Source organism: Acomys russatus, chromosome 2 (genome assembly GCF_903995435.1).
Source record: "Acomys russatus chromosome 2, mAcoRus1.1, whole genome shotgun sequence".
NCBI lineage: Eukaryota > Metazoa > Chordata > Mammalia > Rodentia > Muridae > Acomys > Acomys russatus.
The window spans coordinates 1724507-1749999 of NC_067138.1; the positions used below are offsets into that span (position 1 = coordinate 1724507).

Consider the following 25493-nt stretch of genomic DNA (forward strand, 5'->3'; position numbering starts at 1 on the left):
AAAAGGAGACTACTGCACCTCATTGCTTAAACAAGAGGCCTGATGGAGACAGCTGTGGACACATGTGGACAGTACCTGGCCTGGAGCCTCTCTCACTGCCCACTTTCCACACTCCCAGCCCTTCCTGACACATAACTCCTTTGTGCTATGCTTCCACCAAGTTGGGACCTGTGTTTATTAGGTGATAGTAGAACTGAAGGCCAGTGAACAGAGAGGGATTCCCTCCTTCGGGAGCCACTCGCCCACCTGTGCTGTGCATGCACTGTGTCTAGAGAGCCTGTGCTGTGCATGCACTGTGTCTGGAGAGCCTGTGCTGAGCATGCACTGTGTCTGGAGAGCCTGTGCTGTGCATGCACTGTGTCTGGAGAGCTTGTGATGTGCATGCACTGTGGCTGGAGAGCCTATGATGTGCATGCACTGTGTCTGGAGATCCTTGCTGTGCATGCACTGTGTCTGGAGAGCCTTGCTGTGCATGCACTGTGTCTGGAGAGCCTTGCTGTGCATGCACTGTGTCTGGAGAGCCTTGCCGTGCATGCACTGTGTCTGGAGAGCTTGTGATGTGCATGGCCTGTGTCTGGAGAGCCTGTGCTGTGCATGCACTGTGTCTGGAGAGCCTTGCTGTGCATGCACTGTGTCTGGAGAGCCTGTGCTGTGCATGCACTGTGTCTGGAGAGCTTGTGATGTGCATGCACTGTGTCTGGAGAGCCTTGGTGAGCACACACTGTGTCTGGAGAGCCTGTGATGTGCATGCACTGTGTCTGGAGAGCCTGTGCTGTGCATGCACTGTGTCTGGAGAGCCTGTGCTGTGCATGCACTGTGTCTGGAGAGCCTGTGCTGTGCATGCACTGTGTCTGGTGAGCCTGTGATGTGCATGCACTGTGTCTGGTGAGCCTGTGCTGTGCATGCCCTGTGTCTGGAGAGCCTGTGCTGTGCATGCCCTGTGTCTGGAGAGCCTGTGCTGTGCATGCCCTGTGTCTGGAGAGCCTGTGCTGAGCATGCACTGTGTCTGGAGAGCCTGTGCTGAGCATGCACTGTGTCTGGAGAGCCTGTGCTGTGCATGCACTGTGTCTGGAGAGCCTGTGCTGTGCATGCACTGTGTCTGGAGAGCCTGTGCTGTGCATGCCCTGTGTCTGGAGAGCCTGTGCTGTGCATGCACTGTGTCTGGAGAGCCTGTGCTGAGCATGCACTGTGTCTGGAGAGCCTGTGCTGTGCATGCACTGTGTCTGGTGAGCCTGTGATGTGCATGCACTGTGTCTGGTGAGCCTTGGTGAGCACACACTGTGTCTGGAGAGCCTGTGCTGAGCATGCCCTGTGTCTGGAGAGCCTGTGCTGAGCATGCACTGTGGCTGGAGAGCCTATGATGTGCATGCACTGTGTCTGTAGAGCCTGTGCTGAGCATGCACTGTGGCTGGAGAGCCTTGCTGTGCATGCACTGTGTCTGGAGAGCCTGTGCTGAGCATGCACTGTGGCTGGAGAGCCTATGATATGCATGCACTGTGGTTGGAAAGCTTTACTGGGCACACACTGAGCGCAGTGGAGGCAACATGGAGCTCCCACATCTGCTAGACACTCTTACTAAGTGCACTAACTCATTCAGCCATCCCCACAGCCCTATGAAATAGAATAACCAGTGCTGTTGTTTATTGACGTGCTGAGCCTAGACGTTATGAGAACAAGCTCCAGCCATTGAAAGCCTTGAGCATGTCTCCGTTCCCTCATCTACAAACTTAGACTGCCTAAAAGGATCCAAGACTTCATACACATAAAGCCTCTATAAGTTAGGTGGTTTTAATACATCATGTATGAATGAAGGCACCAAGTGATGCTGAGATAGATTGAATTATTTGCCTAAGGTTTCATAGGCAGAAAATGGGCCAGGTGAGGAGTGGTGAGGATTGGATTTAGAACCCCAGCTGCCTATGCTTTTAGCCATCTAGCACAGCAAGGCCTTTGCTCCAGTCTAGCACAGACCCAAGCATGGCTGGAAGGGTCTACTTGCCCTTCAAGTTAAGGAGTGAGGTCAGGGCTGGAGGATCAAGTGCAAAGCCCATCATTTCCCTACTATCCTTCAGGCATGTTCCCACCCCTCTTGGAACATACTCCCTTGGAACCTGGAGCCCTGGTCGGCTTGTCTAGGCGATCAAGCCATGCTACAGAAACGCTTAAGAAAAAGCCAGTAGGTAAATGGCCACACCACTTATATACACTGATCTCTTGCAAGGGGCTGGAGCTCATTACATCCTGAACCAGCACTGGAGCCTGTCCTTGTCAGTGTCACAGAGCTCTGCCTGGAGGTCACACTGGGCAAGGCTGATATCTGGCAATACCCACTCTCACCTTCAACTCTTTCCCCAATCTAATTAGTAAGACCAATCAATATTGGTATCCAATCACCAAGAGCAAGAGGAGGCCTGGGCAGGTGTGCTGCTTGCCAAAGAAGACCAAGCCTGGCCTGCTGAGGCACCTCCCAGGGTGCGCAGCAAATGAATGTGCTGCAGAGAGCACCCATTAAATCGTACTGCTGGGTGGGCACTGCAGGCTGCCGGAGCCCTGCCCCTCCCCTCCCAGAGAAGCAGGCATGGGGGTTGACTGTCACAACAATTTGGCTTGCTCTCAGAGTCCCAATATTGCTCAGACTCTTGCTTGTAAGTCCCTGCCATTTCGGGTCTTGATTTCTCTTCTGAAATGTAGCTAACCACCCCTGCCCTGCCCTGTTCTGCCCTGCCCTGTTCTGCACTGCCTCCATTATGGGTCATCAGGAGGCACAAATGAGATCACAGAAGAGATGGTGGCTTGTGCTGCAGTGCAGGGGTGAAAACTCTTACCATATGGGGAACATCATGGCGGAAGGAACATGAGAGTCAGAGGGCCTGGATTCAGTTTGTTTTCTACTCATTAACTTAATGCCACAGCAAAGAACTAGGCTCAGTCAGGGAGGCAGAGGCAAAGGCTAAGCCCCAGGTCTCACATATAACCAAGAATAGAAGCAGCTGGACAAAATGGCACATATTTGTAATCCCAGCACTTGGGATGCAGAATCAGAAAGTTTAGGAGTTCCAAGCCAACCTTAGCTTTATAGCCTGGTCTATATAAACAAAGTGGGGGCAGCGAGACAGAGACAGACAGAGAAGGAGAGGCAGACAGACGGAGACAGAGGGAGAGGGGAGCTTGAGCAGTCCTGGAAAAGGAGACGCCGGGCAGCCTTGATGGCCAGCCCCCTTCAGAAGGGCAGGAGAGGGTCTTGGTTAGAGAGGCATGGAGGTGGGCTCCTATGAGGTCTGATATGCTGCCTTTCACTGTTCAGTGACTGAGTCTGGCTGAGGTAAATTCAGAGTGAGGGGATCCCACGGGGTGTGAGGGGATCTCATGCGCTGTGGGGTGATCCCGCGATCTTATAGCTGAGGCTGGGACAGCAGCAGAGCGGAGGTGAAGTAGCTGAGTGTGAGATGTGAAGGCTTAGCAGAGCAACGGGCTGAGAGCACAGCACACATGCACATAGCCTGGGCTGCCTTTGCAGAACCAGTGGGGTGCTGGAGCCCAAAGGACACGGAGAGTCAAGGCCAGGGTTCAGTTTGCTTTTCTGAGCCTCCAAGGGAATCTCAAGGCCTTAGACACCTGCTTTCCACCAGTGAGCATCACATGGATTCTCCAAGACTCCCTAGGAAGAGTCCAGATGAGCCAAGTTTTCTTGGTTTAAAAAGAAAAAAAGCAATGAAGGAAGGAAGGAAGAAAAGAAAAGGTAAAAAAAAAAAAAAAAATGCCTTTGACCCTACAGGCCTCAAGGAGCTCTCTTGAGCCCAGGAATCCAAGACCAACCTAGACAACACAGAAAGACCCCGTTTCAAAAACAAAGCCCACCCACAAAAATTCTTAAAAGCTTCAGCCAACACTGGAAACGATTAAGCCTCCTGTTCTGCAAGTAGTGAGGACACAGTGCAGGTCCAGCCATGTGCAGAGACCCAGCACAGGCAGGCCTGGGCCCTGGACCCACCCTGCCGTCTGCTGCTCCCCATGGTCTGCCTTTGCTCTCCTCAGCTCCTGCTTCCTCCTTCTCCTCACAGAGAAATCATTCCTCAAACTCGGGAAACTGACCTTTAGTTTTTCACTAGTCTGGGGCCTGGGGTTCCAGGTGAGGTGAGCAGAAAGGGTGTGTCTGCCTTTGCTTGTTTGTTTTGGTTTGTTATTTGGTAGCAACCCTAAGAATATTAGTATCTTCTTGGCCTCTGCAGGCATGGTCAAGTAAGCAGGGTCTCTGGAGCCTTCTGGAAGCTGCCAGGCAAGAAGAGATAAGGTAACACAGAGAAACCTGATGACAGAAAATCTGCCACTGACCTGTGCCTCTGTGCTACCAACAAACAACAGTGCTTCACTGAGCCTCGCATGCTTTAGTATTTGTTTGTTTGTTTGTTTCGTGTTTGTGTATTTCTGAGAGCATGTATATGTGATCTTTAGTGTGTGCACATGTGTGTAAGCCAGAGCCCAAGCTCTAGCGGTGCTCTCCTCGGGAGATCCTGCCCACCTTTTTTCATTCATGCTTTTATGCTCTACGGAGCATTGTGGAGGTCAGAGGACAACTTGCAGGAGCTGGGTCTTTATTTCCATCGTGTGGGGCTCAGAGATTGAACTCGGGGTGTCAGGTTGGCTGACAAGCGCCTTTACTGGCTGAGCCATCTCTCACTGTCTCATTGGCTTCACCTTTTTTTTTCTTCCTTTTAAAACAAAACCTTCCTCTCTCTGGGGTCTGGGACTTACGTGCCCGTGAGCATCAGAGGTGGACTTGTCTCTTCCTCCCTGTCGCTGGGATCACAAGCACCTGCCTTTTTATGCCTATTCCAGACATAGAACTCAGGTCCTCACAGTTGCATGGCAAGCATTTGACTGACCAAGCTGTTTCCTTAGCCCTCTAAGCCTCGCTGTATCCCCACAAATGTAAGGAGGTCCTTGCTCTGCCTCCTGGGATTTTTCAGCTATGGAATTAGAGGAGGAAGAAGCAGGTGTGGGGGGGGGGAAGGGGGGGAGAGGGCTCCCCAGCTGAGTGTCAGCATGAGGTTGGTTTTGCTCTGATAAGGGCTTAGGCATTTGAGACAGAGCCTTGCTATGTAGTCCAGGCTGCCCTGGAACTCGCTATGTGGTCTACAATGACCTCAAACTCAAGATCCGTCTTCCTCAGTCTCCCAAAGGCTCGGGTTATAGGTGTGTGCCATTGAGTGCAGCACTTACCTTAAGTTTGAAAGCTCACCACGCCTGGACTGACTGACGTCTGCACACTGTTTATGTGGCCCCAGGCAACTTAGCGTCTACTCCCAGATTTCTTTTTTCCCCTCCAAAATGGAGCAAACAGTACTTCATAAATTTTTGCGAGTCAAAAAGGAACTACACGGGAGTCTCAATTCATAGGCACAAAAGGCATTCTTCTCCCCTCTGGCCTTCAGGCCTCAGGAACGCAGAAGTGGCCGCCCACCCAAACCCCTTTCTCTCCAGCCATCCCCACCAAAATGTGGAGAATTAAAACATGCAATCACACAGCTTCTTGACGGGAAATGCTTTGGAAATTTTCGGCTCCATTTACTTCTCAATCTAATTTTGTCCTCGGTTGCACATTCTGCTCAAGATGGGATCTCATGTGGTTTGCCGGGCGCTCCACACACCAGCAGGAGGCAGCCGGCAATACTCGCTGTTCCGGCCTCTCCCGACACATGAGAGGCGTAATGAGGGTACCCAGCAGGCTCTGGTGGCATCCCTAGACAAGAAGGTACTTGGCAGCCTGGGCACTTTGGCACAGGTCAACCCATTTCTCTTTCAGTACCCTCCAGGCAGGAACTAGGGAATGTCCTCATAGCCAGTTCCAGCCACAACATAGGCTCCTGTTGCTGCCCACCCTGAAAAGTGCCCCCACCTGGCTCCAGCCTTCTCTGTGGCTCTCCACTGCCTCTACTTCACGCATCTGCTGCCCATTTCCCAGCCTTTTTTGATTGAAGCTGTGTATTTGCTCCACGCCACAGACAGCCTGCCCTTCCCCACTTCATCTTCATGCCTCAGGAAACTCTGCGATGCCCTCACCACCTCCACCTGGACAGACCCCTCCCCATACAGCCCTGCCCCTCACACTGCCACATCCCTTCTTGAGCATACTGGGAGCCCTGCACACACATCCACACCCTAGCACTTGTGAGACTGATGGGACAGCTGTTTACCAGAAGATGCAAGCCTGACTGCCTCCAGCAGTCATCTGGAACCTATTCATCTGCTCCCTGGGAATGCATGCACCACGCTAGGCACAAGTTTAGACTGCATGCCCGTTAGCCTAGCCACTCCACTGGGCTAGCCTGGGTGAAGTGCTAAGGACTTTGTGCCCATATGGTAGGAGACTTTTGTTTTGTGCTTCATTATCCGCCTAGTCTCCTGACTCCAACCAGGGAGCTATCCTCACTTCAGCCTCCCTTCTTCCTCTGCATCGAACTGCAGCCAGCTCTATCCTCACCCCACCCCCCCCACCCCCGACACACACACACATGGCTGCAGTCTTGCCCAGGTCCTTACTCTTTCTCTCTTGAGGGTTTGTAACCTTCATCAGCTCAGGGGAGCTTCTTGCTGAGTCTCATCCTAGTTACATAATCTTCTGCCAAGACCCCTGACCCCAAGACCTCTGACCCCAAGAGATTCCTATAGGATGCCACTCACTCCTTAGAGGCCTTGAAGGCTTCGTAGCTTCTGATCCTGTTAGGATATAGCTCCTCGGGGGACCCGGAGGCCTGTGCCTCCTGTTCTCCATGTGTTTATCTCTTTTCTGGAATGTTCCCTCACCATTCGTTACCACACTACTCCCTCTGCTCAGAAGTTTGCTCTTCTCTCTTTCACCCTGGCTGGTTCCTATGTAGCTTTCTACAGGAAGCTCCCCCTGGTCACTCTCCACACAACCGCAGGGAGGTAGCGGTGGTCCTCCGTGTGCTCCTGTGTCTTTCTCACTATAACTTTAAACTTTAAACTCCTGCTGTCCAGGAGCCTTGTTAGGAAGGGTATGTGCATGACCCCATCTGACCCTTCTCATTGTCTCTGAGACGAGAGCTCTTCTTGTTTCTAGATGTGGGAGCCAGAAAACTTCAAAATCCTTCTCAGGATCTTGATGGTAGGGGTCCAGGACTCTCCTCAGGACTGGCAGGTAAGCAGACACCCAACCTCTTGATGGAAACGCTCTGTGCCTCCACCTTGGAGGAGATCATTGGCATTCACTCAGCATGGCCCACCACAGCCAACGCTTCACTTTATTTAGCCTCAGTTTCCCCTTCTGTAAAGCTAGAGTCAGCTCTTTCCTTGTTAGCCTCCCTAGGATGGGAGGAGCACTGGCAGATAGCAAGTCACTGTGTCACTAGGTGGGCTGTGACGGGCTGTATAGGTGAGAGAAAGGAGTAAACTTTAGGAACTGTCCCGGTGAGGACTTTCTTGCTCTTAGAACAGAAGGCTTTTCATTGGCTTCTCTGAGACGGAAGGTGAGCGAAGGACTCCTATTTCCTCCCTAGACCAGAGTGTCCCTGGAATATTTCAACTCACCATCTCGCTGTGCCCATCCCCCCTCCCCACCAAACACAATTGTGACAGTCAAGCAAAGAGGGGGGGGGTGAGGGGAGGGGATCTATAAAGTCCCTGCAAAGTGGAGGCCAGCGGAATTCTCCAGTTCCTGGCCACCAGTTAGTGACGTCAGGATTTATAACTGTATTAAATGGTGTGACAGGCAGCCTTGATATATCAGTTCTCCTTCTCCCCAAATCACAGACAATAAAAGCTTTGGCAGTGAAAGTCATTCATCATCATAAAGACCCGAGACATCCTGGTCATCAATTTCACTCACATCCTTAATACCCTGGAGAGGGTGCAGGAGTTGAGCACCTCAAAGCCGGGAGGGGAAAACACGAGGGGAGATTGAACAGGGATAATTACAAAGGTCAAAGGAGGGATTCACCCGAGAGGGCACCATGGCTGGCCATGGTGAGCTCCAGTCACAGAGAGGCTTGTCACTGGGATGTGCCCTGGGCAGTTTAGAGGAACATGGGGTGAGAGCAGTTGAAAAAGGGTCCCAAGACCAAAACGGGGAGTTCTGGGGAACAGAGACACGCATGTGGAACCCAGAACCTTGGGGGGATGATTCCTATGGGAACCTCTTTACTCTATCCAGAGAGACTTTGAACTGATGAACTCACCCGAACCTTTTCATGACCGAGCCCCACACTGGCTATCCACTACCTATGTCAATGCTGCTCCTCTCAGCAGTGCCAAGGGTGGGACTTTCTGCTAGGAAAGAAAGCTAAGGTGTTTCTAGTCCATGCAGCTGGTGGAACCACTGCCCGGAGGCCTGAGCATACCCTTAGCTACTCCTGTTCCTCTCTTGGCCTTGTGGCCCCACTCCACCCCCAAATCCAGTCATTTTGATCATGCAAAGACATGGAGGCTGTCCGTCCTTCCTATCCCACCTCCCCATCCTCCTGTCATGTGTCTCAGGGTACCCAGCTGGAGTTCTCTACCCCTCACAGTCTGCTCTCACACTTCCTCGTTAATCCTCCCAACCAGCAGGGCAATACAGGAAAAGAGAGCGGGAAGCTCTCTCAGCTCAGAGGTGAAGCGCTGAGGACTCAGCTGAAGAGAACCTGACCTGAAGCCATGGCCCCCTCCCCAGCTTGGCCAGAAAGTCGACAGAAGATAAATAGTGACACTTATTTCTCTCTTGCTCCACCCCCCTAAAACAAACAAACAAAAAAAATTAAAGACGTTTTGTTTTAGGTAGGAGTTGCAGGTTGGCCTGGGCTCCCCATACAGGGTGGCAGCCTATAGGGTGGGGAAACTCTTCGTAAGCACCCTGAGATTATTGGACATCTCCAGATGGCCTGGCCTAGGTAAGAATGTGCTAGAAGCCAGAGCAGGGGTGGTTCATATCTTTAATCCCAGCACTCAGGAGGCAGGCAGATCTCTATAAGGTCAAGGCCAGCCTGGTCTTCCACAACAGCCAAGGTTACACAGAAAAAAAACCTGTATTGAAAAACAATAAAACAAAACAAAAAGTACTAGAATGGAGGGGACCCAAATTTCTGTTATGGCTTGAGTGTGAAGTGTTCCCCCACAAATTTGTGCTATGAATACCCCGGTCCAACTTGTGGCCATATGAGGTACGGCTTGGCTGGTGGGAATAGTTCACTAGGAGTGAATCTCAGGAGGGTCCGCCCACGCACCATGCCCTCCTCCCACCAGCCATACAACCCGCTATGCTTTCCCCACGGTGACAGGCTGAAACCAACCGTCCTGAAATTGTGAGCCAATGGAAGCCTACCCTCCCTTCAGTTACTCTGCTCAGGCACTATGTCACAAGGATGAGATAGGAGGGACACCAGGCAGCTGCCCTCAGCTTTGTGTGTACTCGGTGCCCCCTGGATCACAGTCGGCCCCACTGAGCTCTCCTCTGCCACACTTCCTGTCTGTCACAAGCACAGCAGGCCTGGTGAGAGGCCCCATGGTCAAGTGTGTGGCCTCTGCAGCCTGACGGCCTGCGTTTGGCTCCGGACTGAATGATGACATTCAGCAAGTTGCTCTGCACCTCCCCCTGTGCCTGTCATCACACAGTGAAAACGGAGACGATGAGAGCAGCTCCCTTCTAGAGTCATTACGCAGACTTGGACAAGTTACCAGAAACCAAAAGACTGCCTGGCACAAAACGGGTTGGAGACAAGCGTGGTCTTCCCTCCTACGGGGGACTTTAGGTTGACTGGCTCCTAGCTTGGGCATGCCTCTGGCTGTTCAAAACTCTGGGGCGGGGCCTTGCTCTAGAGTCCTCCAGGTGGGCAAGTGACACCATCCCGGATGTGGCACAACAGAGGGATACAAAGAGATTCGTGGGAAAAGCGACATTCCCTGGTCAGGCCCATCTAGCAAACAGAGGGCACCCCTAGGACTCAGGCTGACGGCAGCCTTCCCAGGCATTCATAGACATTCTCAGAGTGTAGAAGTCCTACAGCCTCAGATAATGAAAATAAAAGCTAATAGAGATAAATTAGAGAGGTCTTTTTTTTCTTTCCCTGGGCTTGGAACGTTGGCAGCAGGGTGGGGGTTGGAGGTGGCAGATAGTAGGAGCCAATGGATTTGGGAAGAATTAATAATTATGATAATATCGCAAAATCAAATGTGCCTCTTTGCTCACAGAAGATATGTGAGTGTGTGAATCATATCAATAACCTTGACAATGACCTAGAAGGGTGGAGAGAGGGGTGATTAGGAACAGCCAATCATAATAGCTCATCTGCCCGTTTGTCTTTGAGTCCCCACTGTATCCCTGGCCCGGCATCAGGCTGGGCTAGAGGAGGCAGAAAGTTAAACAGGCTTGAAGAATTATGAATCGAGGGTCAATAGGATAACATCATAATGGTGGCCTGGTTCAGGGTCCAGACGAAGGGCATCACTTCTGATTTGGATAGTTTCAGGGGAAGAGGCTTCCTGGAAAAAAGTAACACATGGGGACTGCTCCCAGGAGATCTGTGCTGTATTTTACAGGCAAAGCTCTGGGTCAGCTTTCACATTCCTTCTAGGGGTGAGGCCTGGAGCATCTGGTGCTGGTGGGGTGGCAGGCTCTCTGTGGGTTCCTAGGAAAATGCACAGTCCTTACGGCTTATGGGACATTTGCCTAATCTCCCAAGGACACCCCCCACCTCCCCACCCTCACTCCCCCCGCACCGCACTACAGTCCTAAGATGAGGGGATGTGCTGGGGTTGTGACTCTTATCTCAAAGAAGTGGAAAAGTGGTGCTCAGAGGGGAGGGGCATTCTCAGAGGGTACGGGAGTCACAGCAGGCCTAAAGCATCCATTCTTCACAGATGGCGTGTCCTTGGCATGTCCTGCCCTCTCTTCACCCTGTATTGCTTTCCTTGACCTCCTGGTTGCTATGGTATCACCTGTTCTTCCCTCTCCATATGATGGAGCAACGCCTGTGAAAACATGGGTGGAGACAATTCTTCCTCCCTTCCGTGTCCTCTCAGGTGTTCTGGTCACATAGCAAGGCTCTACCCTCATGTCTAGGGGAAGCGATGCTCACCCACAAACAGCTGGGAAGCAAAGGTCGCCCAATCCTAAGTTACTGAGCTGCAAGTCAAAGCCAGGTGGGCTATATGGGCATCAAGCAAGGCTCTGTTTCACGGCCCTGGGTGCCAGCCTGGCTGTGTTTCAGGACACAGACGGCTCTGCTCAGAGTCCTCGGATGAAACAGAACTCAGTGCTATCAAAAGCAGGGCAGCAGGGGCCAGGGGCAGATGGAGGGAATCCAGGCACACTCTTGAACTGTTAATCAGGCAAAAATAATGCCTATGCTTCAAAGGGTAAAAGGTGGTGAGCTCCAGAGGCGGCCTGTTTAGTTTTCAAAGGACTCAGTGTTAAGCTCCTGGGGGCTAGAGATATAGATAGCCAAGTGCTTAAGAACACTGGCTGCTTTCCCAGAGGATGCAGGTTCAATTCTCAGCACCCATATGTTGGCTCACAACTATTATAACTCTGGTTCCAGAGTATCAGGTGCCCCCTACTGGCCTCTGTGGGCACCAGGCTGGCATGTGGTTGTTCTCCTAGGGGCCAATCTAAAGCAGGCTCCACTGTGGCGTCCCATGCTTCTGACAGGTTCACATCCTCACTCTGTGGCACTGAGCATAGGGAGGCAGGAGCCATACCCCAGCGGCTGTCCCTGTGCCACATCCCTGTGCCAGCTGAGGACAACAAGACTCCCCACTCTTGCCTCAATGACTGAGAGCCATCTATCCAATGTCCCTGAAGATATAGGCCACAGCCAAGGTCTTTCTGAGAAAAATCCACAGTGCTTGGTCCATATCATTAGAAAGGACAGTTCTTTACTCACTGATGGGTTAGGGCAGCCATAAAAATATGAAGTGAAAACTTTTAAAGCTAATATTATACAGACTATAAAGGCAATTATAGGTAATCAGCCATATACATTTAACCTTATTATGCATAGATAAGGCTCCAGAAAGACACATGCCACACCATAAACTCTGCTAACACCTGCACTCGAGAATGGGCCAGGAATGATGTGTCAGAACGTGGTCATAGGCTGCCTTAGGCATGTCTGTGCCCTTGGAATTCCTTTAGAAAGAGCTTGTATTATTTTTGGTTAAAAAGGAACTGGTTCTTGGTACAGGGTCTCTCTATGCTACTCCGGCTGTCCTGGAGCTTGATATGTAGACTAGGCTGGCCTCAGACTCACAGAGATCTGCCAGCCTCTGCTTCCTAAGTGCTGGGATCGCAGGTCTATGCCACTACGCCTGGCTTTAAAAAAACAAACTTTTAGTTGACTCTGGTGGCTCAAATCTTTAATCCTAGCACTTAGTAAGCAGAGGCAGGTAGATCCCTGAGTTCAAGGCCAGCCTGCTCTACAGAGGGAGTTCCAGGACAGCCAGGACTACACAGAGAAAACCTGCCTTAAACAAAGAAACAAACAAACACCCTGAACTTTTAAGAAAGAAGGATGGTAAGTAGGTTGTGGTGGCACTGCGTGGAATTCCAGCACTCAGAGGCAGAGGCAGAAGGATTGCCCACTCTCTCTAATTTAGGGCCATCCTGATCTATATAGTAAGCCCTAGACTACTCAGGGCTATATGAGAAGAACCTGCTTACAGACAGACAGAGATAATGAAAGATGAAACCACCCTTGAAAGCAAAAGGCATGGCTTCCCTTACACATCGCCTCTCCACAGGGCCTTCCCTCAAATTCCTGGCTGAAGAGAAGCCACTCCACCCCCATCGCACCCCCACCCCACCCTCACCACTCACTCATATGTGCCTACTGTCTCCCAGGACTCTGACACTTTACTTTGCTTTGTTTTGCCCTGTACAGGTTTCCATGTTTGTTTCCCTTCGTCAGAGTAAGTTTACTGACAAAGAAGGAATCCCCGGACCCTCAGGCCCAACACAGGCCCACACGCAAGAAGAGCCTCATCTTAACTAAAAGAGGAATGAACACATGCAAGAATGGACAACCCAGGGCAGCACCTCCACACATCAGCCAGGAGCTTGTTTTCCCCTCCAGACAATGAGAAGGCCTGGGAGCTCTCTCACCAGAAGAGCTGGCTAATGAAGTCACTATTTTAGGAGGATGGATCACAGCAGGGTGGCCTGGAAACTGGAGGCCCAGAGACCCAACGGAAGGCTATTTGGAAAGGTCGGCTTCCAAGCTGCCTGCAAGTGTAAAAAAAAAATCTATGTGTGCATTACCAGGAGGGCCATCCAGCTTCGTTTATTTTTATCCTACAGAATACAAGGTCAGAAACAAGTAGAGCACTTTCAGATGAAATTATTTTTTTTAATTGACACCACACTTTACGCAAATATTAATTCATTTATTCAACAAATAGTTCTTGGGAACACTGGGCTAGCCTGAAAGCAAGGCATCGCTTCTTCAATGCGCATGTTAACTATGGAGATGTGTGTACTTTTCACTTGGGCTTTCAAATGATCAGACCTCTGGCTTCTCTGAACCTCAGAGCAGTTTTACAAATACTAAGATTTCCTAATGCTGGGATGCTAAGATTCAAAGATCGACCACCATGGACATCCTTACTACGGTGGAAACACATATTTTAAATCCAATTGAATTTGCCCCAAATCATTCTGGAAGGTAAGCTGCCTTGTACCTCAGGGAGAGAGGAGCATTTTCAATCTTGGGTGTTGAATTTTTGTGTGCAGCAACCTTGTCTCGGCCTTTTCTGGCTGGTGGTTTCCAGAAAGAGTCCACTGCTGTCATGACAGTTGGAGGGTGTTTTGACAGTTAGCAAAGGAGATTGGAAGAGTGGGGTAGTGGAAGCAGGCAGGGCTGGAAAGCCAATCGACCGGGGGTGCCAGCAGGCTTCCGTAGCTAGAGGCTGAGGCAGGTGCTACCCAGTCCCCATGTTGACCCAAGAGGAGCAAGTCCACCAAGCTTTCAAGAGAGGCGTTTTAATCTTTAAGTCAACCCTCTGATTTTTTAAAGGCCACTTTTAAGTTGTTTTGGTAGTTGCTAAGAGGCCAGCATTCAAAAGCTTAAAGACGAAGATGGAGGCTTGGAGACATTTCCGTGGGTAAAGGCTCTTGGCATGCGAGCCTGGTAACCTGAATTCAATCCCTGGGGCCTTTGGGCCCACTCCACAGATTGTCCTCTCACCTTCACGTGAGTGCTGTGTCACATGTGTGCACACGTATGCACCAACATGCACATACCACGCACAACACAACATACACACCTTGCTCACACACATTTCCCCCACACACACCTTGCACACGAACCTTGCACACACACACCTTGCACATACACACACACCACACTAGAAGCTTTCTGGATATAAATGCTTCCATGAAACATGTTCTTCTCCCATCCTGTGCTTAAATATGGTCAGGCGTCCCCAACGCTCCTTCTAGGGTGTTTGTGAAGTGCATAAATATGAATTTACTGTGCCTGAGTGCATGGCTACACCTGCTCTGCCTCACAAGTAAGAGATAATACCAATAACCCCAAAGCCCCCTCCCTCTCAGGCCGCTGTGAGCCCCCTCCCTCTCTCCACAGCTGCCTGCTGCTCCACTGTGGACATTTGGTTCCTCTCTGACCTTCAAAATGATAAATGATATTTTTAAAATGTTCAATGCATGTTATGCAGATCAAAAGACTCTTTGGGATGGACTTTCAGGGCACATGCCAAGCTGGGGAGCATGTGGGACAACGCTTGGGTCTGTGAGCTCATAGCGACTGAAGGCAGCTTTCAGCACACACCACATGAAGAGTCTTTGCCTTTGCGAGGTAAGATCACTGGCAGCAGAGGTGACCAAGTTTGGGTAAGGAATTGTCCAGAGCTATGTGAAGAGTTGAGTTACCCTGAATCATAGCCTAGGCCCAACTGGCAACTCAGAGGGAACTGAGAAATAGCCCCAACCCACAACCACCTCATTCTCTCATGTATACATTTATAAGACACTTTCTGGGGCTGTGTCTTCTGCTAGAGATCTCTTTTCCCCAGATAATCCCCCAGACTTCTCCTAATGTAAATCTCAGACCAAATGCTAGCATTCTGGGAAGGCTCTGCCCCACCCGACCCTTGCTCTCACTCCCTACTCAGTTTTTCAGTGCTCTTCCCCTTCATATTTTTCTCCAGAGCGTGACATTATAAAACCACAGTGTGCTCATGGTGCATGGACTGTAAACTTCACACACACACACACACACACACACACACACACACACACACACACACACACGGTAGCATGCGGGCCCACCCAGGGAGACTGCCCCCCAGGGGTTCCACTGATATTACCCTTCTTTCCAAATACATGAAGCAGCTTCCACAGTCCAGCGTCTTCCACAGGAAGCTGGTGTCCCAGCCAGCTCTTGGTCCCCGGCTCTCATAATGTATCATAGCTTTTCTTGTAATTTCCCCCCAGCGCCTTTTAGCTGCCTGGGTACACAGACATTTCTCAGAGTCTTGCTTTCATTATCCATTATGATTCCACTCTGAGGGAAGAGGTATTTAGCTGTGTCTGATGAGCTTCCAAAAGCCTCATAAAAAGTGGGTCAAAGGAGGTGTTCCCCACGGAAAGATGAACAATTGACTGTTGAGAGCTGCCTGGCGGCTGGCCGGAGGAAGCTCCAGTAGAGTGCATCTGAGCAGGAAGCCTCCTTAGAAAAGCTACAGAGCCCCTCAGGATGAGGAGGTCCCCCACCAGGGGCCTGGAGACAGACTGCCCCCACGGGCCCAAAGTCCCTCAGTTCACAACCCAAAAGCAATGTAGCGGTTTCTAGTGTTTCTCTGAAACTTGGGAGGTGGCTCAGGTGACCACTGCTTGCTTCACAAGCATGAAGCTCCGCCCCCCCTAATTTAGAAGGTGGGGAATGTTCCTCTGTAATCCCTGTGCTGGGGAGGTGAACCAGGCCGGTCCCAGCACAGCTGAGTGGGTGAGCTCCAGGCACACTGAAAAGTTCTAGTTCTAAAGTAAGGCTGGAAAGGATCAAGAAAGACACCCAATACCGATCTGCACATTTGTGAACACACATGTCAGAACGCACAGGCATGCATGCCCACATGAATATATGCACTCAAGGACACGCAGAGAATTGCAAGACACACATACAAGAAAATAAGGAGACATCCCTGACTGCACTCAGGCATCTGTCTCTCTGCCCCTCAGGTGTCAGATGATAGCAGATACCCTGAACCTCTTCCTGTAGACTTACACAGGCAGGACAAGGACCCTTTGAGAGCCCCTGCCCCAAGAGTTTGCCTCCCTCCCCTCCCCCATAGAAAACTGGCACTGGGAGAGGGTCTTTGTGTTATGCAACAAGGATGGAGGTAAATAACTCATTTATACAAGAACCAAGATGTACATTAAGGTACATGGTGAGCAACATGCATTACACTATTCAAGGGCCACTCCCTTGATCCGTACAAAATCCCAAACACCAATACAGATGCCACCCCAACCCAGAGCACTTGCCCAACGCACAGTGGGACTTGCTGGGATCACCAGTATTAAAAAACCAGAAATCCAAAACCAGACAAACTCCCAACCATGGGAGGCAGGCGGCAGAAACGACCATTCCCCCATTTCGTAACTAGAAAAACTGAGGCTCAGAGAAGACACAGACTTTACCCCCAAAATAAGAGCGCTTAAGTGACAAAGTCCAGATTCAGTCCCACCCCTCTGACTCCTGTTCCAGCACTCATCCCTGTAGCCCTCAGCATATGCTCAGATCAAAAGGGCAGGAGTGTGGCTTCTTGGGAGGCCATGTACTGAGCCTCCAAACACTGAATGTAGCAGGCAAAGCCGGAGACTCAGGGACGCGGCAGCTACTCTCGCTGCCTTAGTGGCTCTCACCCACTGTGCTCTAGAACGGTCTCTGTGCATTGAAGGGAGTAGTGCCAGGGAAGCCTCAGAGGCCAGGGACCAGGCTACTGCCAGAAAGAGTCCCTTATACTTGCTGGGCCAAAGGAGACCTTCCTTAGTGTTCTGTCACTCCAATCTGCTGATGCAAAGATATTGTCCCCAGGGAAGAGAGCACAGGGCATGTGTTGGCCTAACTCCTTTGTTCTCAAAAGCAAAAGGTCAGATGGGCCCAGCTGAGGGCAAGACCATCAGCTCGTTCACCAGTGGGGGAGCAGGCAGAAGCTAGGAGCCCCACTTGCCATCCTCTCTCGTAGGTAAACCCAGTAGCTGCCCCATCAGCAGGCCTGTGGCCCAAGGACACACCTGCAGATAATTAGTCCCAATCAGGACCGGTCCAAACTGCTGACAGTGCAGGAACCAGCTGGCCATGTGGTGAGCAGTTTCTGAAGCGTGGCCCTGGCTGGCAGAGCAGGGTTTAGCTTAATATTTAATGCGGCATATAAATGGCAGAGACTGACATCTTCTCTAATGAGACCTTCCTTGGGCTGCCTAGCATGTGAAAGCAAGGATGGGGTAGTTCGGGGGACTCCCCCCATTCTCTTTGTGGCCAGGAAAGAGGGACCTACCAAGGTAGGCTGGAGGATCAACTTCCCCAAAAGCATTCTTAACTTCTCCAGCCAGCCACTAATACAGGTAAATGAAGGGACTTGGGGGCCCAACAGCTCCCCAGCATCTCCTTAAAGGCTGGGAACATTTGTGGGGTTTTCAATGCTGACTGACAGACAAGCAGACCCAGTTTCTTTTTTCTTTCACTATTGCCCTGTCCCACCAAACAATCAAGTGGGCGAAACCTTTTTACAATCACCTGGATCTGAGCTTCACAGTCGTCACCCATTTCACATCTCCTAGGACCCTAGCCACCATGCTTGACTCGGAGCTATGCTCAGAGCTCCTCGGTCGGCCGGTACACCATGATGCCAGGAGGACCCCACATGAGGCCCCAGTCCACAGCCCTCCGTACTTGTGTTCTGGGCATGGAGAAAGCCCTGGGCCACCCCGTTAGGTCCTGCATCATAGACACTGATGTCCCAAATATGAACCTAGCAAGTGCGCATTGTTTGTTTTCTCCTTGGCGTCTGTCCAGGCATTGTTTCGATTTTATTTGAAGTAGATGTGAAAACAAGTATGGTGGTTTGCGTGATAATGGTCCATAGGCTCATATACTTGAATGCTTGGTGGAACTATTTGGAGAGGATTAGGAGGTGTGGACTTGTTGGAAGGTGTGTGTCACTGGGGACGATGCTGAGGTTTCAAAAGCCGGCAATGCCTGTCTCTCTGCCTCAGTGCCACACCTGCCTGCCTGCTACCAGGCACCCACCACGATGGCCATGAACGTGAACCTTCTGGAACCATGAGCCCCACTGAATGCTTTCTTTTATAAGTTGCCTTGGTTATGGCACCTTATCACAGCAATAGAAAGGTAACCAAGGCAACAGGCTACGTTCTTTGTAAACTTAGATACCAAGAACATAGGTGGGTGTGTCTGCAAACATTTGATAACCCAAAGAGACTCTGGTGGAGACAAAGCGAAGACCCCACTGTGATAGCACAGGGATCCAACACCCAGTAAGACCAAGGAAGGGGTGCAAAGGCTTCCTACTGAACATTCATACACAATCATTGGCGACACAGGGTGTGACTGTCTATGGAGCTAATTCAACGGTTCCACTAATGGCAATACAATTTTCTTTTCTTTCTTTCTTTTTCTTTTCTTTCTTTCTTTTTTTTTTTTTTTAATGTTGTTTTTGGTTTTTTGAGACAGGGTTTCTCTGTGTTAGCCTTGGTTGTCCTAGACTTGTTTTGTAGACCAGGCTGGCCTCAAACTCACAGCGATCCTCCTGTCTCTGCCTCCCGAGTGCTGGGATTAAAGGCGTGCGCCACTACACGGAGCAATTTTCTAACTATTATGTTTTATATTTTTAATGTTATTGTACTACATTTTATAAATGAGATCATACTTTATTCTTCTACAATTTGTTTCTTAATCAAATGTATGTCTTAGACATTCATGTCAGTACAGCTAGCTGTTCTTTTAAAAAAAATAATCATCACCTGGGCATGCGTGTGTGCCTGCTTGTCTTGCCTGCGCAGGCCAGAAGAGGGCACTGGTGATACAGGCAGTTGGGAGCCATCTGATACGGGTGCTGGGAATCAAACCTGAGCCCTCTGCAGCGGCAGCAAGTGCTCTTAACCACTGAGCCATCATCTCTCCAGCCTTTTGACTTACTTTTCATGGTAGCATAATATTGTCTTCTGTGAAAGGATTATAGTTTACTTAGCCAGTTTCCACTGTAGGGTCTGCTTTGGTTCTGTTTGTTTGCTATTACAAACAACAGGCAAAACCATAATTGCAGGGCAGTAGGCTAAGCCTCTTAAAGTGTATATAGAACCTCTGAAGCAGTGGGTACACTGAAATATATTTAAAACCTTGAAAGACACGGCCAAGTTTTCCTCCAAAAGGAATTACATCAATGTATACTCCAATAGCAATATATGAAAGTATGTTTTCCTGTGCCTTTCCCAACACCAAGCCTTAATACAGATCTGATGGTATCGGTTCAAGCATCTCATGGCTGCTTTCACTTGCAGCTTTGTGACAATGAAGCCAGGCACATCCCCCATACACTCGAGGCACTGCGTTTTTGCCAATAAACTACTCATTTATTGCCTACTTTTTCTACAGATTATTTTCTTACTACTTTAAAAAGTATATATCTTTATTATCTTTACTTGTGTGTGCGCGCATGTGTGTTTTTGTAGGGTATGCGTACATAAGTAAAGTGCCTGCAGAGGTCAGAGGCGTCAGATCTGGAGTTGGGGTCACAGATGGTTGTGAGCCACCTGCTATATAGCAGGTGCTGGGAACCGAACTCAGTTCCTCTGCAGGACCAGAATATGCTCTTAACTGCTGAGTCATCTCTCCAGCCTGTTGTTTGTTTTTAAAAGCCCATTATATAGAGGCTGGAGAGATGGCTCAACAGTTAAAGGCAATTGTTGCTTTTGCAGAGGACCCAGACTTGGTTCCTGGAACCTGTATCAGGCAGCTCACAATAACCTGCAACTTCGTTTCCAGGAGGTCTGATGCCCCCTTCTGGCCTCTTCAGGCCCCTGCACACATAAGGGGCAAAACAGATAAGCAGGCACACACATACATGTAAAATAGTGCCTAGTGATGCTTTGTGTGTACACCAAAGCTCTTTATATATTAAACAATTTAACGTTTACTATCTGTATTACACCCCCACCCTAGTTTTGCTTTTTGTCTTTGGATGTTATTACATATAAAAAGATTTACATTTTAACATTTTCAGCCTTTTGTATTTGAACCATTTTAAAGGCCTTTTCTAACCTAAAAGTTTAATTTTCTCTAGTTTTTTTTTTTTTTTTTTTTTTTTTGTCCTACTTTATTATGGCTTTTTTTGGTAAGTTTGTCTTAAATGATATATAACTATACATATTTATGGGTTACATTGTGATATTTTGCTATAAATTACAATGTGTCATGACTAAATCTGGATGTTTGGTATATCTGTCACCTCACAACCTATGTTACAATAGCAACAATGAAGCAAGGGTATGGTCACTTACATCTGTTTCTACACTGTGCATCCTGCCCCGTGTGTCTGAAACCTCAGCTTCTACAATAGTTTTAGTTACTATAGAATTACCACACGCTTTTATTTTATTTAAAATTTTATTACTGTGTGTGTGTGTGTGTGTGTGTGTGTGTGTGTGTGTGTGTTGTAGTCAGCAGGCTTGACAGCAAGCAAGTGCTGTACCCACTGAGCAATCTGCTGGTCCCTTGTCATACACTTTGGAATGTCCTAGAAGCTCTCCTTATTTTGTTACTTCAGAATGTCTCTAGCTATCCTATAGAGTGTTTATTTGCCCAGCATTTAGTACCATTTTGATGATTTCCCTTAAAGCTTTGGTGCTTTACTTGGGATTGGTTTAAGGCAAGAGGCTATCTGGGGAGTGGACATCTTTCTGACAGTCAGTCTGGAAATAAACACTTCTCTTTGTTATTCTTCTGTGTCGCTTACTGTAGCTCTAAAGCTAAATGTATTCGCTGGCATCGTGTATATTGCTGATGAAGGTCTCAGTCTTCTATTATACTAATTGCTGTTTATTTATAAGAAGGCTAATGATTAGGCTGACAATTAGAATGTGCCTTACTTTTTGTATGTTTATATTTGTGTTTCAAAACCGGGTCTTACAGTGTAGCTCAGGCTGCCCTCGAACTCCCAACCCTCCAGCTCAGCCTCCTGAGTGCTGGGATGACAATGTGCGCTGCCATGTACAACGCCCTGGCATTTCAGACCTAAGCACAGCCCTGACTTCGGCCAGGGATGTTTAGCCTCTTCCCTGTGCTACAGTGTGATTTTCAAATGGAAAGATCCAGACAAATACAAGCGGATCTCTAGTCCAGGGTCTATCTGAAAACCAATCTGTGTATCTCACTCCTGGATGCCCCACAGCCTTCTGCAGATCTGTGAGCTCCCAGCACCCAGATGGCCTTTTCAGCTACAACTCTGTGGACCCGGGTGCAACGCACACTCCTCTCCATGCATGGCTTCTAACGTGAACGAAGTGGCCTTTGCTGGGGACCATGGTAGCCTGTTTTGAGGGACCGCTTCCTCTATGCCCCAATCTGCCATGACCTGTGGGAATAGGGTTCAATAGGACCAGCTCTTCTAAGGTTTTATAAGAAGTCAGAAAGCTAAGTTGTTTGCTGTTGTTGTTTTAAGTCTTGACTCAAATTTTCTAAAAGCCTCATGAGACCCAGTTATATTTATCCGAAGGCTGGATTAGCCTTGGCTAGCGAGCCTGCTTCTTATTTCCACAGACAAGATTTACTCTCAGTGCCCACTGGATGATTAGCCACCTAGATAAGCGTGTGCCCAAACCCATTTCCTAAACCTCGCCTCAAACCTTCCCTTTACAGTGCAGTCCCCTCCAGATCTCATCCTCAAGTATCACAAGGACCTTGAGAGATCAGGGACACTTCATAGATGAAAAACTGGACTCAAAAGAACACCCAAAAGCGGACAGCAAGGACGCGTCCATCCTGATTGGGCCCCCTGGCAGTCTTCATAGTACAGGACAGCACACAGGCCCTGTCTGGGTGTGGCACTGCCACTCACTGGCTGTGACCTCAGGCGGCATGTGTGCTTAAGTAACACAAGGCTGTTTCTTCACTTATGCAACAAATAACTAACTCTAGCCATCTCTCAGTGTTGCCCTGAGCTCTCCAGCAGAGGGCCTCAAGCCTCAGTGAAGGGACAGAGGTTGTGAGTCTGAGCTGGCCCAGGCTGGAACCCCTTCCCTCCCTATACCTCCCTAGGTGTCTGTGGTTCCCTGAGACCAAGGACAACGGTTCTAGGAGACTAACAGTGGCTCTAACTCAGCTCCACACAGTGGCACGTCTGGGCTTGTCACTAAAGTCCCCAGTGAACCCCAGCAGGGCACCTCAGGAAACACCTTGATGGCTGGAGCTCATTGGCTGGTACCCTTTCCTCACGCCTCCTCCGTGAGACTCAGAGGGCTGTTGGCTCTGCCCCATCTTAGATTCACCAAGTCACTCTTGCTCTGTCTGTCCTCATGTGCTACCCAGAACTGCAAACAGGGTTGAGCAGCGTTTAGCCCGAGCCCCAGTGCTGACTTAGCTGTTAGGTCTCAGAAACAGGCCTCCAGTCCAGTCAGTAACGGACCCCTGGGGGCCTCAGATCTTGCCTCATCTTCAAATTCTACAGGATGATTTCCTGGCTACTTTCAGGCTATCTCCATCAGCTGACAGGGACATCTTGTCATCTCCAGGATTCCCAAGCTCCAGGCTGAGGATAGCCCAGGAACCCCCACTGCCTGTACATTCCATATTCTGGACACCCTCCTGCCTCCTGGGTGAGACACCTTCCCAGAACTGGCTGCAGGGCCTGCTCCATGACGCCACAGTGCTGGGTTGAAGAAGGAGATCCTCCCCCCCGCCCTGCCCCCCCCCCCCGCAGCAACGAGTCTTACAGTGACCAGCGCGAGGGGGCTCCGAAGAGTCACAACAGACGTCTTTGCTGGGTGCTTACTTTGTGCTAGGCAAGAGTCCAAGCTCCTCATGTGTGGGAACCTGGTTATTCTTACGAGAGCCCTGTGCCATAGCCATCATCACTGTCCCCAGCAAGCAGATCAGAGTACCACAGCTAGAATTCGGATACAACTCATCGAGATGGCTGACACACAACAGGTTGGAAGCCTGCTGGGATAGAAGTCAGGCCCAGCATGCACTGGGCAGCACTCTGCTGCTGAGCTATGCTGCCAGCCTGGGGGCCTGTACTCTTAATCTTCGTACTGATGGTTATAATGGAGGCTGCCAGGAAAGACAGCTGCTTGGCATACACCCAGCACCTCCTAGCCCTTCTGACCTCGGCCTCTGCTTGGAAATCTGAAATGCCGAGGCTGACTTACAAAGAGTTCCTCTACTCCCAGAACTTGATGCCGACCAACAGATTTTCCTGACTCATGACAAACAGAAAATCCCAGACCGCTTAGCACCCCTCTCTCAGCACTTATTCTCCTCTAGTTTTATTGGAATGGCATGCAGCCATGTCATACCTTAGCCACAGCCTGTGACCCCAGCAGTCAGCCACCTGACCTGAGCTCCCATTAAACCAGAGGCCGGTTGTGTCCCAAAGCACCAAGAACTATTTCCCATTCTCTCTCTCTCTCAATCTCTCTCTCTCTCTCTCTCTCAATCTCTCTCTCTCTCTCTCTCTCTCTCTCTCTCTCTCTCTCTCTCTCTCTCTCTCAATCTCTCTCTCTCCCCTCCCCCAGATCCCCATCCAGGTATGCTTACCTGTGACAATGGGGTAGGACTGTGGGCCTGGAACGCTGCTCCCAATGTCAGCAGGGGTGGGGCTTGTCAAGTTGGCTTTCATGTCGTCCAGACCTCCAGCCAGTGAGGCCATGGCCGAATACTCTGTAGTCTGAAAGAGGAAGCACACATCTCAGCATGGAGCCCAGAGGCACCCTGATCAGATGCAAGGCCGTGATCTGTCTGTAGAGATTCTGGGAAACCCAGGCTGAAAGGGCAGATACAGCTCAACGGAGCAGCACACGTGTCCAGAACCGACCACTGCTCCCAGGTAAAGATGGGCAGGAGTGCACACGGCATCACAAGAGGTCAAATATAACCTGCAGATCCCCGGGCTCAGCCCCAGAGGCCCAGGAGGGTAGCAACCAAGCAAGGCAGAAATGGGAGTCTACTTGCCCAGAGCAGAGAGAGGCAGCATGGTTTCTGGCTTGGGGGCCAGAAACAAGTGTTAAAAGGGAATTTAGGGGATCACTCAATCCAGACTCATTTCACAGGGACAAACTGGGGTCCAAGAGGAGGAGGGTTCTACCCACAGTAGACCAGGCAGAAACCCAGTCCTGGGGCTGGGTGACCACAGACCCCCAGTCCTGACTTAGCATGTGGAGCAGAGTAAGTCACAGTGTGATGAGTGATTTTTTGGATTCTGGAAGCATGTGAACACCTGTGTGCTGAATATTCCAGGTACAGATGTCAAACTGATCAAACCCACGACAACTGCATGTGCCGGACAATGAGTCATGTCCCTTTCTTTAAGCCACTCATGAAACCCAAACCCTCGACAAGTCACTTCCTCCTTGACTTTGAGGCCATTGCAGACTGGCCTCCAGGGAAGGCAGAGAAGATACCAGCCTGGACCTTCCAGCATGAACAGCATATCTCAGTCTCCCTCCCAACCCCTACTGAAAAAAAAAAAAAAACACTACAGCTAAAGAATTCATCTATGTGTGCCAAGTTTTGGTGGGAGCGTCTCAGGAGCCTGGCAAAGGAGGTCACATCCCTGTCTGTCCAAGATGATATACTTGAGAGGCAGGATGAGGAGGCAGATGGGTCAGCAGAGAGCCTGTGACTTGGGAAAACGGTGGTTGTTATTTCTGAGGCACCACTTGGCAGAGCCAGCACGTGGGTCGGAACACATTGCCTCCTGGGGATGGTCACCAGGAAAGACTTTCTGGAGGAGGAAGAGGAGGAGGAGGAGGAGGCACTGAGGTGGAGCGGGAAGATGACTTAGGCCTGATCCTGTGTGCGCTGTGATGCATAAGCATCGCTGTCGGCCAACCCGAGGCCTCACTCTCTCTCCCATAAGGCCACGCTTGTGCTCCGGGAGTTTGGGCAGGACCTGGAGCTGACCGTGTTAGGTGCCTTTGCCTTTGCATTTAGGCCTCTAATGCCCCTGAGATTGATTTTTGTGTCTGGTGTAAAGATCTAATTTCTTCCTTCTCCCCACTTCTGAATGGATAACCAGTTGCCCCCTTGCCGGTTATTAAGAGCCCATCTCTCCCTGCTGATTTGTGCATCTCCTTAACCATATATCAAGGTTCCATATGTGCAGGGATGGCTTTCCAGCCCGGATTCTGTTTCATTGGTCTATTTATCTGTCCCTGTGCCAATAGCACACCATGTTAATTACTGCAGCCTTCTAGCGGTCTCTGGTGCAGGTAGACCTGGCCCCAGCCTGCCTTCTTTCTCCCT

At 50.0% G+C, this 25493-nt stretch overlaps 1 protein-coding gene across 1 annotated transcript in view; it reads right to left on the minus strand.

The window, feature by feature from the left end:
• The window catches only part of Pax5 (paired box 5), a 176207-nt gene that overhangs the window by 51137 nt on the left and 99577 nt on the right, over positions 1-25493 (minus strand). Inside the window, exon 7 of the mRNA XM_051165094.1 lies at positions 23787-23916. Coding sequence (XP_051021051.1) covers positions 23787-23916 — 130 coding nt within the window. The remainder of the gene's footprint in view (positions 1-23786; positions 23917-25493) is intronic.